The following is an 18309-nucleotide window of genomic DNA, read 5'->3' as shown; positions in this document are numbered from 1 at the left end:
TAAATAGAGTATTGTTACTTATTAAAGCATAAAGGAAACTGTGCTTGCAAAAACGAAAGTCACTTTGCAAGCCTCTGCACGTGCTAATTGAGACTACTTCATTTTTTTTTCTTTCATTTTCAGAGGAGGGAAGAGCTGGAAGTTGAGTTTTTATTGGAGAGCATGTGAGTAAAACCCCTTTATTATGGGAGCTGCAGCTTGGAGTGGTGCCTCAGTGCAGGGAACCCAGTATCATCTCAATAGCCACATTCACCCTTTTTCCAAACTTAATGTGTGCATCAGCAAATCATTGTAAGAAAGGAAAATGACATGATGTGGAAAATGAGCTCAGAACTTTTAATTCTATGAGTTTATCTTAAAATTTATATATTATTTACATAGTTCAGAGTTGGTTTTCCAGGGCTGGTAAATCCCACTGCAGTAAGTCTCTAAATTTTCTGGAGAGGATTCTTTGGGCACCTCATGGCTGAGAACGTTGCTACCCCATCTGTGACATACCTGTGCTATTAAGGCTCGTAAAAGCACTTTCCAGGTGCTTTATTAAAACTGAATCATTTCTGCTGAGTAGTTATGTGGCATCTAGCAAAAAGGGAGCAGATGTCTGCAAACAATAGGAAGGAGCAAATAAAAAAAAAAATTAAGACAGCAAAATGTGTCCTGTTTAGATTATATTGTTTATAAAATACATATTATTTGTTCTTGTTTTCTAGCCGGGGTCCTCCTGAAACCATCATCACAAATGGGGCAGTAGTGGTAAAATATTATTTGGTTTGTTTCCTTGCATTCTTTCCCACATCGTTCCTTGCCTTAGCTGACTATGATGGCAGTGAGGGAGACATTGCAAGTCTTCATTCTTCAGTGATACTTTTGCTCTTAGGAGCTTTATCTTTGATCAGACTGCTATCATTTCCCCTTGTTTTGCCTGCATCCATTGAAAATTACGATGTGTTTAGCATAGCACCATCTTCCCATGTGACAATGAAGTAAACTCTCACTTTCACTGGGTCTAGCAGAAGTCAACACAGTTGCCCCCCACATTCAAGCAGTGACCCTTCCTACGATGATCCTTCCAACATCTGCCAGCACTGGTGGTGAGATGGCTGGATGAGTTATCTAATTCTCTGTCCCCACCACATCTATTCTAGTGTCGTGAAGTAGCCTGTTTGGAAGTTCACTTGGATAGCAGGATGAAAAAGAAGCATTTTTCAGGTAAGCTTATTAATTCTTTAACTGACTATTAGTGATTTTATCTTCTTTAACAATGCCTAGAAATTGTATCATCCAAATACTAAGGCTTTAATTGACCATATCTAAGGCGATTTGTAAAAACTTTGCAGTAGGGAACACCACCCGTTCTGCAGCAGGTGTAGGTTTCAGGGTTCTGACTTCATGGGGAGCCTTGTACCAGACTAGAAACAACATCAGATGGTTGTACAGAAGGTATCTAAACCCCAAGATGAGATCCTGAAAATCGCTGCTTTAGTACTGCTAAACCCTGAAGAAGCTTACTTCCTTAGGCGCGAATAGTCCACGGCCTTAACTTTTCTCAGGATCTCTGACAGTTCTACTTCTGCATACGCACAGAAACACCTCGTTTTTTGCAGGGGTTAGCCGCTCAGCAGCTGGCTCCTGCCTCACCCTGATCAACATCCAGAATCTAGAAGTTCCTCTGCCCACATCCCCTGAGGGGCTGGATCTGGTAGGCAATCTCAGAGCATGCGTAACACACACTGGCAGGATTAGCTCATCTCTTCATATAAATTAGGGTCATCTGCTGCAGAGTCAGATCTTATGTTAGGGGGCTGAGAACTTCAGTTGCTCATTATTTGGCCTGGGATGAGGATGATTTACAAGGCAAAGTACCTGGTTGCATTCATTGTGTCATGACGCAATTGCGATAGAAATGCAGCAGTCCAAAATCCAGTGCCATTCGTAACACACTCCCATCTGGCTTCTTATTCAGCCCAACTGCCTGTAATGGCTGGGTCTTGGATCACTTTCAGAACACAGCTTTCCAAATACAAAGGAAGAGGAGAAGGGGTTTGTTAAAGCTACCTTATGCTTCTTTTTTCCCCTCTCTCTCTTTTTCACAATTAGAAGTAACTTTTTGTGTGCATTTTATCTCATTGTTTTAGAGAATGAGCTAACATTTACAGTGAGAGGATCTTTTGAAGAAACCCAGAGAGTTTCAGTGGGCTCACCTCTCCCAGATCCCACTTTCTTCCACTATGCCAAATACAAGCAACCCTCCCTGGATGTTGCACTCACAAAGAAGAGGAGGCTTCCCACCTTTGTACGTTACCCCAGAACATGGTAGACAACACGGACAGTCCTATGATCTGACCTTTACGTGTGAGTAGGCAGAAAGAGGAGAACATTTCTGTCTTAACCACAAAGCACTCCATGCTCCTTTTCAGTGCGCTTGCATGTCGTGTGGAGCAAGAAGAAGCAGAAGCATCCCCCTGACCCTCCCTCTGAAGTTGCTCCCCTCCGAGTGGGAGGTAGTCGGTGAGGTAAGTGTCCACTGGCCATAGAGAATCCTTTGCAAGCTTTTAAAAATTGTTGCTGGTTCCCAAGAAGCAGAAACCAAAGACCACCTCTCTTTAAACAGCCCCAGTTGTTTTCTAACCTCCCTCGAATCTAGGGCGATGCTTAATGAAGTCAATTATTTGGAGTAAAATAAAATGGGAAATCCAGGGGAAAAGGAGGAAGAAGAAAAGCGTCTAAGCTGTTGTTCGCGCTCCTTCTATTGTCCTTGTCCTTAGCCAGGGTGGAGGTCACTGGATGCCACCAGGACAGAGAGGTGAGGCTGCAGCCTGGCACACCGCCACGGCAGGCAAACCCGTGCCACGCTTATGGGGTGCTCAGACTCTTTGGCTTCCCCTTGTATCTCGCGTTGTTGTGTGAGAGACTTTAGTTTCAAGACCCGTGTTTAATGGGGGACCCTTCCAGGGAGGTGAGGTGTAGCACTGCAGCTCTTCTGCTGTTTATTCGTGTAGCTAAGTGCCAATGCAGGCTACACCTGAGTTTCACAACAGAGAGAAGATGCAGACTATAGATGATAATACGAAGGTCAGTGCACATCTCGGTACCAACGAAACATTGAGAGCAGGGTCTACCTCCCAATCTCAGTTTACGGAGGTTTAGGGATTTGCAGATGTAATGATGACCCAAAAGAGCTACATCTCCTTCTGAGTGGGGGAAAAGGACTGTTTCAAACAAAGTATCGATATTCATAATTTTACCTTTTTGATTTTCAGCACAGAAAATTTGACTTGCACTTCAAGGTGAAAAAATGGTAAGACATCTTATTTATCTTCCTTCTGTGTTTCTCCCCTCAGTTCTTTGAATTTGGATAGTTGCCAATCAAGTTCCAATCCCTTTGTTACTGCTTGTGTCCTGAATGCTGGCTCATCCTCATTTCAGACTCAGTACACAATACAGAGATTTTCAGTGGCAGTGAATTTATGTAAGGAGACTATAGAGTGAGTTAAGAAAAGGTTTTATAAAGAACATGCCAATTTTCTATTGATATTTTGCTGCTATCAAAATTGTGTGCTAAGGGCCATTGTAGACACTCTACAAGTGATACCTCTACAAGCTATTGCCAAATGAAGATTTTCAATAAAAGGAGCATTTCAAAACTCATTGAAAGAAACCTTTCCGTTTCCTGACGTCAGAGAAAAAAACTAAAAGACCAAAGTCAGAGTGCCTGGTCACTCTAGGTTATGAAAAAATTGAAATAATAAATGTACATGCATTTATTTTTTAATGTCTATTCAAAGAGATAAATGCAAATTAACTCAATCAAGCGATTGCTTATTTCTAAACCAAGGAAACACATTGTGTATTTTGAGATATGGTTAAGGCCTTAGTAAAATTTATGAGATTCATATGCTACATTATGAAGGAAATTCTCTTCCCTTACAAAAGCAGGTGCATCTTCTATCATGCTGTTTATTTTCAGTAAATATTCTATTAGATAGACATACAGTTTATAGCTGTCATTTACAAACTTCTTCCTTATCACACCTAAGAAATATTTTCATAGCAGCTTTCAAGCTGCAACTGTAGTGCTTACGAATATCCATAAATGCCCCCCCCCCCAAAAAATAAAAAATCCAAACACGAACGTTTACAACTTCAGTCCACGATTCGCAGGTATCAGTGGAAGTTTGCGCAAATTTTGAAGGTGCGTTTAAAAGCCACCTTTAAAACACTGCCCTCTGCAGGCTTTTGGCTTTATGTCTGAAAGGGAACAATTCTGTTACTTGTAGCTATTTAATTTCAGGCATCTTTGGCAAGGAGAAAAAAAGAAAACCTCTCAGTCCAAAGGAAGACTCACTGAAGTTCTCCAGGAAAAAAAAATAAAAATAAAACATTTCACCTCTTCCTGCTCCGCTTTATATAGACCTGATTGTGAAGGCATGTCTATTTATGAAGTAGAAGCAATTAAAATGATGAATTAGACTATAAATGTGATGTGAGATACCTGATCCTCTCTTCCAGCCAGGAAGACCTAGACGTACGCCTAGGGTTTGACCTCTGTGCCCAGGAACGGGATTTCATCCGCAAGAGGAAGAAGGTGGCTGCAGCCGCTCTGAAGGACATTCTCCAGCTGGAGGAGGACTTGCAGGACGATGAGGTATCTGAGACAAAATTATTCCCCGTTTTCTCCACAGCTGAGTGTCAAAATGCAGCATTTGTGTTCGATTCCCATTTTTCGGGAAACGGCGTAAAGTTTCAGGTGCAAGCTATGGCTGGCTGCTTTATTCTGGGGAAGAAATGAGTACTCATAGGGAACTTTAATAAAAACCCGTCGCCCTGTTGCTACAGGATCTAGCTTTGTGCTGAGCAGCAGTCTGCACAATAGCGCAGAGAAGGGCCAGGTGCTCTCAGGACCAAAGCCGAAGCTTCTTTTAGGCCTCACAGTCATCTCAGCCAGATCTAGACCATTGGTTCAGCACTTCTTTCCCTCACGGTTCAAACCGGACGTTATTTTGTTGTGCCTTTTGTGCCGGCATTTCGGCTCCCATTGTGCGAGCACGGCGCGCTGCCAGTCTGACTTCACCACCTGCCGCAGCTGGAGCGCGCGTTTGCTCGGCAAACGGAACCATAACACTGGGTCCAAGGCAGGGAAAAAGCAGGTTTCCCTCTTTTAACTCTACTCCCACAACTGCAGTGCGAAGCCTGAATTCAGATGCAGAGACACGACAAATTTTTCTCGTTTTGCCCTACACTGATCTCAGCAGGTTTTTTGCACTGCTGCACCTTTCACACACACATTTGCCTTTAAATGCCAGCAGTAAGCTGTGGGCCATTTTCTTAATCCTTCTTCTAAGGCTATCAGACCTTGGATTTCTGTATTATCACAGAAAGAAGTAATTGCAGCTCCCTCACATAGCTGGTGTTGCATGTACACACGTGGTAGCTGGAGTGAGTATGGTTTCTCTTTCCCTCTAGCAACTGTAAAGGGGATGATGTCCCCAGCCTCTGGTCTCAGGGGATCTGAACTGGTCTGTGCTTTTAAACCCTAAGCCATGATACGTCTAGCATGGCCTGTGAAACAACTGTACAATAGTAGAAATTGGCTTTAGCAAACTTCAGTAACAGGTTATTGCTGCTCACATGGAAACTGTGAGACGGCACCTGTGTTTTCTGGTCTATTGCATCTGGTTGATAAAAATCTGTTTCAGATGGCAGGAGGTACCGCTCCTTCCATTTTTTTGCTGGTCTGTGTTATTGGTTTTGCAATACAGCATTGAAAACGTGATGGTTGAGACAATGGACTTCATGTCGTAACGCACAGCTGCATGGCAGAGAAAACGTGAAGTGTTTCTTACTCTTTCTGTGCCCCATTATTGATTCAGGTTTTTCTTCTACTTGCAGACCAGTGGCATGCAGCATCTTGATTACTTTATCAGTGCTGTAACTTTCTCTTTTCTAATCAATGATGTCCCTCTCTCTTCTCAGACCATGTCAGTAAATGCATGTATTTTGGGATTGAACAGGTACCTGTGGTGGCAATCATGACAACGGGTGGTGGAACCAGAGCTCTGACGGCCATGTACGCTCACCTTCTCAGTGTGCAGGAACTGAATGTCTTGGACTGTGTCTCATACATCACTGGTTTATCCGGCACAACATGGTAAGACCAAGATAAGCGAAGTCTTCATAGTAATTTTCTATATGCCATGTCAAGATATGATCTGAAGAGTTGTATGATCTTTACTATCAAGAAAGGACTTTCTTTTTCTGCTGTGGCTTTTTCTTGTTTCCTTTGGTGGTATTTGCCAGCATTTGGAATTAATTCAGTCCTGACTAAACACGTGGATAATGCCACATACACATGTACTTTTCGTGTAAATCAAGGCATGATAACTTCCCAAAGCTCTGCTTCAGAAATCACATTTTTCCTTGTGTTTCTTTTTTTTTTTTTTTAAGGACCATGTCAAACTTGTATGAAGATCCTGCCTGGTCTCAAAAGGATCTTAAGGAAACACTCAAGGATGCCCGAAAGCATGTGCTCAAAAATAAGTTCTTTACTTGTTTTGCCCCGGATCGTCTGAAATACTATTTGAAAGAGTTGTGCCAGAGGGAACAGGAAGGACATCAGCTATGTTTCACAGATCTATGGGGACTCATCATTGAAACCATGTTACATGAAAAGGTACAATAGCAGCACCTTTCTCTTCAGTTTTGCATATTTAGTGAAGATAGAGGTGAGGGCAGACAGCAAGTCAAAAAATGGTTGAGATTGCAGGGACATCTTGGAGGTTCATCTTATCCAACAGCCCTGCTTAAGCAGGGTCAGCTAGAGCCAGCTGCCCAGAACATGGGCTTTTGAATATCTCCACAGGTGAAGACACAACTTCTCTGGGCAACATATGCCAGTGTTTGACCACCCTTACAGAAAAGGGGTTTTTTCCTTGTTTGTTTATTTTTCAGATAGATGCCTAAAGCACATGCCTTGGTGGTATCATTCCTTGTGTTTGTCAGCTGCATTATGCAAATCTTAACATCACACCTGCTACAGAAAGGGTGGGAATAAAGAGAAATAACAGGAATGTTATAGTATGAGCATCTTTAAAATTTATTCACATGTAAATAGTAAAATGAAAATCCCACTGTTCTTTCAAAAGAGCTGCATGGTGTGATGACAAACACAAAACCAAAGACCATGTCTCTGAGTTGTTAATGGGACATTTCCACCAAAAGGCCGTGTTCAGGCTCTGTTTCAGTATTTGTGACTATTTTGTTGCCAATAGGCCATTTTCACTGAAGAATGAGAAAACTTTCCCCCTATAATGCAAATATCTCCACACACATCCAAATTTCTACTGCCCGAGCACAGCACAGTGCAAGAGACTCCCTGGGGGTCTCTCTCATCAGGGAGCTGTGAGTGTCCCCGCAGTGCCACAGCCCTGTCCCCTGGACCGGCACCACCCGAGGGAAGCCCAGTGGCACAACCATCCCTCCAAGGGCTGCTCCAGCAAGGGGGAGCACCTGCAGCTCTCCTTTGAGGAGGATCTGAACCCAGCACCCTCTCAAGCCTTGGCACAGCTCCCAGACTGTCCTGCCCTTTCCACCCCTGCCTGACCACACAAGATGCTCTGCAGCAGAAGCGGTAAGAGTCGAGGCTCACGGAATATTAACTCTGCCTGAGGCTTGGCTCCATCACAGGTCGGTGGAAAAGACGATTTTCTGGGCAGTCAGGGCAGGGCTTACTCTTTCTGAACGAAATATTTCATGCCAAGAGTGTTTTTCAAATATTTCCAGTCATTTTCCTGGAATAAATAATGCGAATAACAACATTTTCTTCCTAACGTTGAAAGGTCAGGGTTTTTTTCAGCATATGAACTAGACTTAGGACTATTTGTGTGCTGAAGTGCTGGGCTGGGGAGGGTCAGATACAGGAATAATAGCACCTCTCTGAACTAAACTGTTGGGAAACGTCCTAATTGGAGTCCGGTGTGCAATGCATTGTGAGAGCCCAAGCTTAGATGGAGTGGGAGGCTCTTTGTGTCATCTAACCGTCCTCAGCTACTGTCCTTCTTCAAAACAGGAGGACTCTCATAAGCTCACAGATCAGCAGCAGGCACTAAATCAGGGTCAGAATCCCCTGCCCATCTACCTCTCTCTCAATGTGAAGGATAAAATCAGCGACCAGGATTTTAGAGGTAATAATACTCCAGAATTGCATTTCACATTTAATCCCAAGAAGGGTCAATTTAGGATGAGGTAAAGAAATCAGTTCAATGCACAAATCCTCTAAAGGGCCAATCCCCCTAAGAGTAGAACTTTAATAGTTAAAATTTTGAATGCCTTACTATGTTCAGTTGTATTCACGATCAAAAATCAGGATGATGGAGGGCATTGTCACAAAATTACCTGCTAAATTACCTCAGAAATCCAAAGTTTGTAGAGAAATTTAGATGTAAGAGTACAATTCACTCTTCATGTTCAGCACTGTGAAATGTACAGAGAATAAACGTCTGTTTGCAAAGCATGTTAGTTAGAAACTAGTCCGCCTTAACCTGGCCAATATCACAGGTTTTATTCATCTAATTTGTGCCTCTGCTGCTGTAATCAGTCTGTCTTGTGCTTTTCTTTCAGAATGGGTGGAATTCACCCCCTATGAGGTAGGATTCCTGAAATATGGCGCTTTCATTCGTGCGGAAGATTTTGGTAGTGAGTTCTTTATGGGTCGCCTGATGAAGAAAATCCCAGAATCCAGAATCTGCTTTTTGGAAGGTGATTTGTTGTTCTGTGGAAATATAATGTAATATAATATAATCTGCTCCTGTGTAAACTCCTCTTCTGAAAGAATGCAGTTAGTGTTTCTTTTCTCTGCCAGGAACAGTATATGGTAAAATACTAGACCTGATAACAGGTCACCATCCACAGGATTTTTTTATCTCCTCTGCAATTTTATTCATCTGAACAGATTTATTTGATTTCATATGTGGTTACGCTTACTGATGTGAGGCCTTCACAATACTTGTACGTCTTTGTCAGCAACAAAAGTTGTGTAATGTTGCAACTAAGTTAAATCATCGGTCTCCTCTGCAACCTACGTCTCTGTAATAAAGCCTTTTATCTACAATATTCCTGCCGCAGCTAACTCCAATTTATCCTGCAGGATAACACTTCCATTTCAACATGCAAATAGGTCATAGCATTTACCTTTTTTCTCCCTTGCATAAGAGCAGCAAAAGCAGTAAGGAAATCTTTTTTTCCCTTTGCAAAAGCAATCTCTTGCCTCATTGTTCTTCCTACTTCCACCAATTGCATAAAGGAAGTTTTGGGGGTTTTTTGAGAAGTGAAGACTATTTGCCTGTGTAGAGTTTTCACTACAGCTCGCGGTGAGGTGTGAGGAAGCAGTCAGAGTCTCCCCCTCCCCAGCTGCGGTGTCAAACAAGGTACCCAGGCCTCCCCTTCGGTCGTCAGAAATGCCATCAGGTCACCAGCCCCCTTCCTACACCTCCCACCTTGGCACTTTCTTCTTCCCTTCTCTAGAGCGATGCCGGGACACTCGCGTCCCTGTTCCCTGCCAACGACCCAGAGTCCCCTCGTTCAGGCAGTGTTACTCACTTCAGTGACGCAATTATTTGAAAGGTTTTCAGCGAATTCCTTCGCAGCGCAGCCCCTGAACAGAGCAGGGACTGACCACACAGGTCCTGCAGCTCTTTCCCGCATGGCCGAGCCCGTCCCTCTGAGGGCAGGCTGGCATTGCTGGGCCAAGCCATCCCCAGGCTGCTCAGCTGCAGCCTCTTCTGTCCATCATGACGTACCTCCCAAGAGCACCAGGTTTAGTTCTGCAGTTTGGAGGGTTCAGGAAGGCCCCCTTGCACACCCGGCACATTTAACCAAACCACAGCCTGAAAGATGATTGCAGGTAGGTGGCAGTCTGGACTGCCGTCAAGTTTGCTACATCTGTTAGCAGAAGGAAGAACTTTTAAGATGTTGAATATGCCCTAAACCCTCCCCCCCAAATCAGAAAACAAATCAAAAGATTCCTACGTTTACACTTTCTATTTTAAAAACTTTTAAGTCAGCCTCCTTATTCTAAGGGATATTAGTATATGAATCTTGAATGTTTTGTGGTTGACAGTCCTGTGTGATGACTGTTAATGCTCCAAATGCAACTTTTAGAATTACGAACTTGGGAACTTGGAGAATAATGAATGTTGAGGTCAGGTGGAAAATATTAAAATGAACTTGACAAAATGTTATTTGCCACATAACAAAAATGAATGTGTTAGCAGATACACTGAAAATACTATCAAACCTCTTAATATACATCAATAAATTAGATTCTTTATGTACATTGTGGATTCGTATACTGATTTATAAAGACAGTCCCTTTTATTTGTGCACAGATAACATAATGAGTAAAGTTTGATAGGGAATGCAGAAGGTACTGAAGGTCACTGTGAGTGAAAATGCTTCCAGGTCTTTACTGGTTTACTTTCTGTCAAATATATCCTATTCCACAGGAATCTGGAGCAGTGTATTTTCCTTGAATCTTATGGATGCTTGGTATATATCTGTTCATTCAGAAGACTTCTGGCACAAATGGACCCGAGACAAAATTACTGACATAGGTGGGTTATTCTTATGCCATTATGTTTTGGGTTTTTTTCTTTTTTTTTCTTTTTTTTTTTACCCTCTGTGCTGCTATTCTCTCACTGCCATTTCAAAGCCATTTTGGAATTCCCTCTTCAGGGATTCCTGTAATCCACATGGTAACCAGGAGGAAATTCATGCTGTGTATTACAGTATGGCAATCGTTTCAGTTGTCTGAGAAAAGAATCCATGGGATCTGCCACAGGAGATAAAAGACAGAATAGCCCTCACATGAGCCATTTGCAGACCACAAGGGTAAAACTGGAGAAAAATATCCCTGTACAACAGGAGAGGCTGGAAGCCTCCCCTAGCGATCCACAGTCTCCCAGTTCCTCTCTTGGAAGTAGGAATACAGCATGAGGCTTCACAGAAACAAAAGCAAACACGATCCTTGCATCTCTGGAGTCTACAAAGTGGGGATATGAACTTCAGTACTACTGGAAATCATTCCAAACTAGTCACAAGGATGAGATTTGCAAAACACGTTACCAAATTAAGGAAGATCTGCAGGGTGGGATTTCAAGGACAAATACCTAAGACAGACATACTACGGAGAAAAAAGATGAGAAGGAAGAGAAATGTAGCAAAAAGGGTGATTTGTTTTATCTTCTTGTACTCGTAGGGGGTAGTTTCCGGTTGTTAAGGATCTTGCCTTTGCTAGTAACAAACATTAACTGTTTGTGTGGGTTTTTATGTGTGTGGCTGAGAGAAACTAACACAGAGTAGCAAAGGAAGACAAAGTGCAGGATATTGTAGTGGATAAAATCATAGAAAAGCTAAGAAATTTATAGTAGGTGAGATGGACTCTTTTGCAGTACAAACAAAGCCTTTACCACTGTGGAGTGAGAAGAAGAAATGGATTTTTCAAAGCTTAGCTGAAAAACTGAGAGATTTGTGGAGATCCTGGAAATAAAAAGAGAAAGAAGTCCAAGTTTTGCCAAACACGTTAAAACAAATGATGATTGCACAGATTGACATCAAAAATGACGCCACGTACAAGAACCGTTATTCTTTCTTCTGCAGATGACGAAACCCTATTCCCTACAAGACCAAATGAGCTGAATACTCGCGTGGTGTGTCCCACTGACAGCTTTTCGGACATTTTCAGAGACGTTGCCATGTTACGGCCGGCAGCTTCAGAAATCCATAACTTCCTGAAGGGCCTCCAGATAAACAACAACTACCTAGAGAGCGAGTTTTCCAAATGGAAAGGTATGGTAATAGCAGACTTCTTTTAGTTATATTTTAAACCATCCTTATGAAAAAGTAACAATGCTTAGGAGATTATCAAGCTGACTGCCTTTTTGTCCTATTGCCACCCTCTCATAATATTTGAAACTGTTTGTCACCGGAAGCTGAAAATAGGTAGCAGGAGAAGCTTCAAAAATAAGTTCTTAAATATTTCATGAAGTCTGGCGACTGATAGATGAGAAAGATCCTGATTAGTCAACCAGGGTATGTCTGCTGATGCGCCAGCCAGCCAGCCTGCACACTTGTGGCACGGCACTGGTGCCACTGTACACCGTCTCTTGCCCAGCCAATACCCAAGGGATGTGGGAGGGAGCCCTGTTTCATGCTACCTTTTTACTCGTAAGGTATAACCTTTTTAACAGTATTCCGTATTACCCAGTTTGGGAATTTGTGTCCAGTCTGGTACCAGATCTTCCGTGTGCCGTAGTAGATGTGTGACTGTCCCCATAGCGGGCAAGGCACCAAACATCTTTAGTCTTTAGCGCATTGAGACATTGAGGTGTCATTTTAATTTTTTCCGTATTAAAAGAAGAAAAAAACAAAAAATCCTCGACCTGATCAGAGTCACACACAAAACCAGGAGATGGAATTAACTCTATTCTCCTGAGCCCAAAGTTAATCCCTCTTAATTAGAGGAAAGCCAAAGAAATTGCAGAGTAAATAGTGAAAAGAGGAAGCTGGATGAGGAACTGAGAAATGACTGAACTGCAGCTATCAGCTATATAGGTACGTCTAAGACCCAAGAAAAGCTGAATTCTCTTTTTGTTAACAACTGACTATCCTCAGCACCTCTCTTGCAAAAAAAAAAATATGCGTCTTTTCTAGACTGTGAGCTCGACTCGCAGCCCAACCACTTGACAGCAGCGACAGACTACCTCATCCTGATTGACACTGCGTTTGCCTTTGCTACCAGTTACCCACCCCTTATGAGACCGGAAAGAAAAGTGGATGTCATTTTGCATTTCAACTACAGTTCGGGTTCCCAGACGGGGGTGAGCCTTCTACATTCTTCTTTACTGATTTCTCTGTTTCGTCATTGTGCTCCCAGAACGGCTGATCCTCTACTCAGAGAAACCTTTTTCCCCAGTATTTGGGAAGTGTAAATAAGCTAACAGTTTACCAGGGTCACATATCTTTATCGAACGGTACCAGTGTTATCAAGAAGTAAACATTTAGTAAACCGAATCTGCCCATTTTTATGTGTAAATGTGTTTTAGCTGATTTGAAGGCAGTCTGATGTAGAATGAATGAAGCTAAATGCATTTAAAAGTTGTCTGAGACTTCTCGATGCAATCATACGTAGTCTTATGCATGGGAAAATGTACATTCAGGACAATACAACTGTAAAAATAGAAGGGTTTGATGCAGAAGACCACATAAGCAAATAAAACGCCAGAACAGATTGAATTTAGGAGCTTTGAATTCTTTAGGAATAAAAAGTTGCCTAAAGGCAGCATTTTTAATATCTAAATGTGGGCTGTAGATTTTCAAAGACATGGGCATGTGGACCCAGATCCATCCCAATTAACTTTGGCCTTCCAGGTCTTGGCTCCATACGTTGTCTACACCTAAGTGGGGTACGTGCCACTACATCAGAAGTAGGCCCTTACCCCACAAACATTGCCGGTGAAACTGGGATTTGGTCAAATTCAAAGTGCTTCCCTATGTTCTGATGTTTTCTTTTGTTTTGTTTTCCTATTGTGGCAACCAGCCCCTGAAAGAAGCCTCTAAATACTTTGCAAGACAAGGAATTCCTTTCCCTACAAAGGTGCCAGATGATCAGGAAACCCCACATCTAAAGGAATGTTACATTGTTGGTGACAAGGAGAGCCCAGAAACGCCAATTGTGATATTTTTCCCTCTAGTAAATGACACCTTCAGGGACTACAAAGCACCTGGTAAGTTTACAGTTACCCGTGACATTAACAGAGGCAGCAGCTGCCTTCTTTCTCTGTTTTACTGTGTATTATCTGTTCTTCAGATCAGGCTGTAAACATGGACTCAGACTCTCTTTACTTAGACCTGAACCATAACAAGAAGCTTAAAAGAAGTAATTTTTCCCGGACAGTAGAGCAGCAGCTGCGATCAACCTTTGGCACATATGCCCCCTTCAGATTTCTTCTTGGCTTTTCATAGGCAGCTTGTAGACTTTACTGATAAAAGTATATACTGTTTATCTGCAGCGGCAGAAATTAGCAGGGTTACTTCCTCTCATACTTGTCATCCTTTCTTGTTAGAGAATGCTCTGGGGAATCTACGTATTTCATTGTTTAAAGTAATTTCCAGGCTTACAGTTAGGCGGATAACCTTGAAAACAAAAGTGTGAACTAGCGAAGTGATGAAAATATAACACTGCGCCATAGTGAAGTGATGAAAAGACAACGCTGAGCCATGCTGACAGTTTCTGTTCACTTCAGTGAGTCCTACTTCAGAATTTAAAGAGTTTCAATAACAACGTTGCCAGTCACTTCAAAACAGATGAATTCTAAGTCCTGGTACCATATCCCACGATGACACACTACCTCTGTTTGTGCCAAAAGTTTCAGTTACTCTTTCTCCAGATGATAAAATTCCTAACTCATGTTGTAAGAACACTTATTTTTCAATCACTTCAAAGCCCCACAGTATACTGAAAAACAAAGGTTCTAGGCTGCTACATGGTACATTAAATCTAATAGCAAAACAAATGCAGAAACTATTGTTCCAATTTCCTTTTTTTTTTTTTGAAGCAAGTCATAAAGAATCATACGGTACTTTTTGCTTTGTAGATATTCTGGATTGGGTTCATTGGACATTTGAGGTATATGACGGGTTTTGAACAGGATTCAAACGGTCTAAGGGTATTTACTCAGGTACACATACCATTCTACTCCAGCTCTTAACACAGATCAGATAACTGAAAGGCTGCTTTCTGCAGTTGCCCTTTGCAGAAAGAAATAGAGAAAGGGAAAAAAGGAGAAAGAACTAGAGCAGGAACTGAGCATTAGCTTCGGTACTGCTCTGTGAGGGAGTTTGCCTCCCCTTTCCCCCTCAATAATTTCCAGCACCCAGGGATGTTGTGCCGAACTCAGCTATCTAATACGAGGTGTACATCAGATGATGTGTAGATGCTACATGTCACCATAAATGATCAGGGAATCTAAAAAGGGGTGTTACTAGGTATGTAGAAGTTGTATATGAAGATTTCCATAATATCCGCGTATTACATACACTCGAGGCAAGCCTGGGCTGCCCAACCGGTTCAGATGGTAGCTGTAAGATGAGACTAAATGGAAACAGAGCGAAGGGGTCCTTGTTGGGCCCCCACAGGTGAAGTCTCAGCTGAGCTGCCGTGGAAGGGCTCGGCCCGCGCCGGTTTTTTGGAAGGGTCGCCACCTCGCAGCTGAGATCTGACCTCCATAGCAGCAGGATGGATGCTGCAGAAAGTCCTGGGAGGCTGGGAATGGATGTCTGCCCTTTGTTAGTGACAGGCAGAGATCAGCTTAATTTATAATGCTTCAGTACCGTGGCCTAGGGCAGGTCTAAACTGTACAGCGTGTGAAGTATTAGTTCAACCACGTGAACGGGCAGTTTTTTCCATAGCCAGCTCATTCATCAGCTTGTTCAGCAAAGGGAATTTAGAGCCCGGGCAGTAAATAAGTAAAACTGACATTCAGACTGGGTTACTTCTGCACTGGTTAGACTATTCCACAATCAAGTAGAAAGGGGATTCTCTGCGTGAGGCTTAGACTGCTTCACTTGTGTGGTACCAGTTCCTTGTAACTCTCTCTGCAAAGCTGGGAGGAGTATATCTATCAGGTGATTTATGAAGGTCCTAGAAAAACAAGTTAGGAGATGTGTTTTACATCTTCTGCATCTGTGAATTTGTTGATATTTGTGATTTCCAGGGTAAGTCTTGAGTATTTTTTTGCCCTGTGTCAACAACCTACTGTGAAGGTCCCTGTGAATATTTGCTCTGTGATAGCCCGCAAAAAAAAAAAGTTCTGCATTAGCTTTGGATCTGGTTTCTACTGTCAAATGAATTAAAATAAATAAGTTTATTGAATTTGCCTTCAGATCATAAGATATGATGGAGCTAATATTTCCAGAGACGCCACTTATGGGACTACCTGCCTAATTATTTTGCCTGGATCTGTCATATACGTGTTGATTATCCTGGGATGGGCATGAAAAGTACATTCAGCGTCCCTGCCAAATCTTAAGTGATTCAGGGAATATCAGGCTCACTCTCACTCTTGAGATTACCTAAAGCCTGTTGTTTTTTATAGTAGCAGGTATCTCAAGGAAATTACCGTAAATATTTTTGCCATCTGCTTCCAGGCTATGTCCAGATAACGACTCTGTGGACTCTCTCAGTTTAGATAACAGAATCTAGTTGTTTAGGTCCGTTTTCTATATTTTTTGATAATTCTTCCTGGTAGGAACCACAACAATGTAGCAGATTGTGCTAGAGCAAGAGCTAGGCTGTGCTGGGGGAAAGAATATCTGTCAGGTCGCTGAGAAGGCAGGGGTACTTTTGGAAAGCTTGAATCACTGAAGTACATGGATTTTCAGCAGCCCATTTGTGGAGGCATGAAAGCACAGCGGTGAGGGAAACAACGTGACGTAGAGTCAAAGCTGGAAGGCACAGAAAGCGGCAGTGGCTTCAGGCCCATCGCCTGGAACGAAACCATGCTGTCATGAGGTCCTTGTTGCTGTTGTCTGCTTTGGGACAAGGGGAGGAAAGAGAGGAAGAGAGCGGTTGCCATTTGCTTGAACGTTGGCTAGAAGTAGGGTGCTGCGATAACTGGGAGAGCATCAGTGCTGAGGGGGACTTGGGGACCATGTTGACGGCTCACTCCAGAGCTAGGGGAGGAGGCGAGAAGTCTCACCCTTCTGTGCTCAGAAAAGGAGCTGCGTGTTTTGGCATTTCCAAGAGCACCCAGGACAACCCCTACTCGCCTCACCACCACCAGCTTCTCCACCCCCTGCTGCCAACCAAATATCTCAGCAATAAAATGCCTGTGGAGGCAAAATTTAGGGCTGTGGCCCACTGTGTGTGCATGCCTGAGAAACACCCAGACCCTAATTGCTTTTTGCTAATTAACGGAGTCATTGTTTGTCCCTTAGGTGTGAAACGTAGCCCCTCAGAGATGGCAGAGGGTGATGTTGATGTTGCCAACACCTGTGGTCCGTATTACATAAACAATCTGAGTTATTCAGAGGAAGATTTTGACAAACTGGTGAACCTAAGTTACTACAACGTCCAGAACAATAAAGATTTGATTCTTCAGGCACTGCGTACTGCTGTGGAGCGGAAAAAGCAGCATAAGAAAGAGCAACCACTGCAAAAAACACCCAATGGGGATGGTATGTGCGTGCCTGATAGAGAGGGAACCCAGCATTTGGCCGGCTGCCCAGCACTAGGGAATATGAAATAAAATACCTGTGAGCCCTGTTAATGAAGAAAAAAAGGGATTTGATTAGGAAGTGAAGAAAAGCCAAAGAACGCTAAGAATAGCACTTTGTTTGTCATCACAAATGCTAAAGCCTCTCTGTCAGTGAAGGGAATAAACACAAAAAAAACAGAGCTCTTCCATGATGAATTAATGTGCTTCCCTCGTTGACAACCTCAGGAGCGTGGCTAGGTGAGACTGCGCTCTGCTCGTGCTCGCAGAAGTGACCTTTCAGACCAAGGCCGAAACGCGTGGACAAGGAAGAGTGAGGAAGTTTTTGCTGACCGTGTTTGTGCTCTACCTGTGCTATAAAAAGAGAGGATTGTTAGTCCAGAAAGGCAGCAGAGAACAAAATCCATTGTCCCTAAACCAAAACCAAGATGGCCATTTGTGAACTAAGGAGTCTTTATGTGAATGTAAATAAATATTAAACTTTATATAACAAAACACTTTTTTGGAGTCAGAGTTACAGCAAATAAACATTTTTCACAGCAAATACATGTTAAAGCCATTTCTTTTAGATGCTTCTTCCTCTCTTAGCAAGACAACATGCAGACTTATTTCACAGCTGCTGAAAAATTATTGAAGAAGAAATTATGCCTGTTCCAGACCTATATGTGAACTGCCCCAGGATCCTGGGACCCCAAGAGTTTAGGATTACATGGAAGACCCAATTCTACAAGAACGGACTCGTGCTAATTTATTTTATTACGCCGGACTTAAATATTATCGGTACATACCAAAGGTTTAAAGCTTTAATGGTTTTGTGAATATTACATCTGAAAAGACACAAGAAACACAGACAAAGCAGATCTAAAATTGTATACCTAATATCACCACAGTATCACCTAATATCAATGTGATTTTTTAGCTTGCTGTAGAGTATTGAAACTGAAGTTAACAGAACATTAACTTTCAACTTGCTGACACTTTGGTCATCACATCAACATGGCTCCTTTCACGTAAGCGGTCTGGTTTTTTGACAGATGGAATC

General features: G+C 42.6%; 1 protein-coding gene across 1 annotated transcript in view; it reads left to right on the top strand.

The window, feature by feature from the left end:
- The window catches only part of LOC309673844 (cytosolic phospholipase A2 epsilon-like), a gene marked incomplete at both ends in the record, with an annotated part of 37121 nt that extends 19821 nt beyond the window's left edge, over window positions 1-17300 (top strand). Inside the window, 16 exons of the mRNA XM_082485725.1 lie at window positions 124-164; window positions 711-753; window positions 1146-1209; window positions 2136-2293; window positions 2418-2513; window positions 3261-3298; window positions 4510-4645; window positions 6012-6148; window positions 6445-6670; window positions 8066-8180; window positions 8617-8754; window positions 10500-10607; window positions 11653-11841; window positions 12706-12872; window positions 13592-13778; window positions 16990-17300. Coding sequence (XP_082341851.1) covers window positions 124-164; window positions 711-753; window positions 1146-1209; window positions 2136-2293; window positions 2418-2513; window positions 3261-3298; window positions 4510-4645; window positions 6012-6148; window positions 6445-6670; window positions 8066-8180; window positions 8617-8754; window positions 10500-10607; window positions 11653-11841; window positions 12706-12872; window positions 13592-13778; window positions 16990-17300 — 2154 coding nt within the window. The remainder of the gene's footprint in view (window positions 1-123; window positions 165-710; window positions 754-1145; window positions 1210-2135; window positions 2294-2417; window positions 2514-3260; window positions 3299-4509; window positions 4646-6011; window positions 6149-6444; window positions 6671-8065; window positions 8181-8616; window positions 8755-10499; window positions 10608-11652; window positions 11842-12705; window positions 12873-13591; window positions 13779-16989) is intronic.
- Window positions 17301-18309: the final 1009 nt, after the last annotated feature.

Source organism: Vanellus vanellus (assembly GCF_965231255.1).
Source record: "Vanellus vanellus genome assembly, chromosome: 6".
Lineage (NCBI taxonomy): Eukaryota > Metazoa > Chordata > Aves > Charadriiformes > Charadriidae > Vanellus > Vanellus vanellus.
The sequence above is the reverse complement of the archived record's forward strand: the minus strand, read 5'-3'. Positions and strand labels throughout refer to the sequence as shown.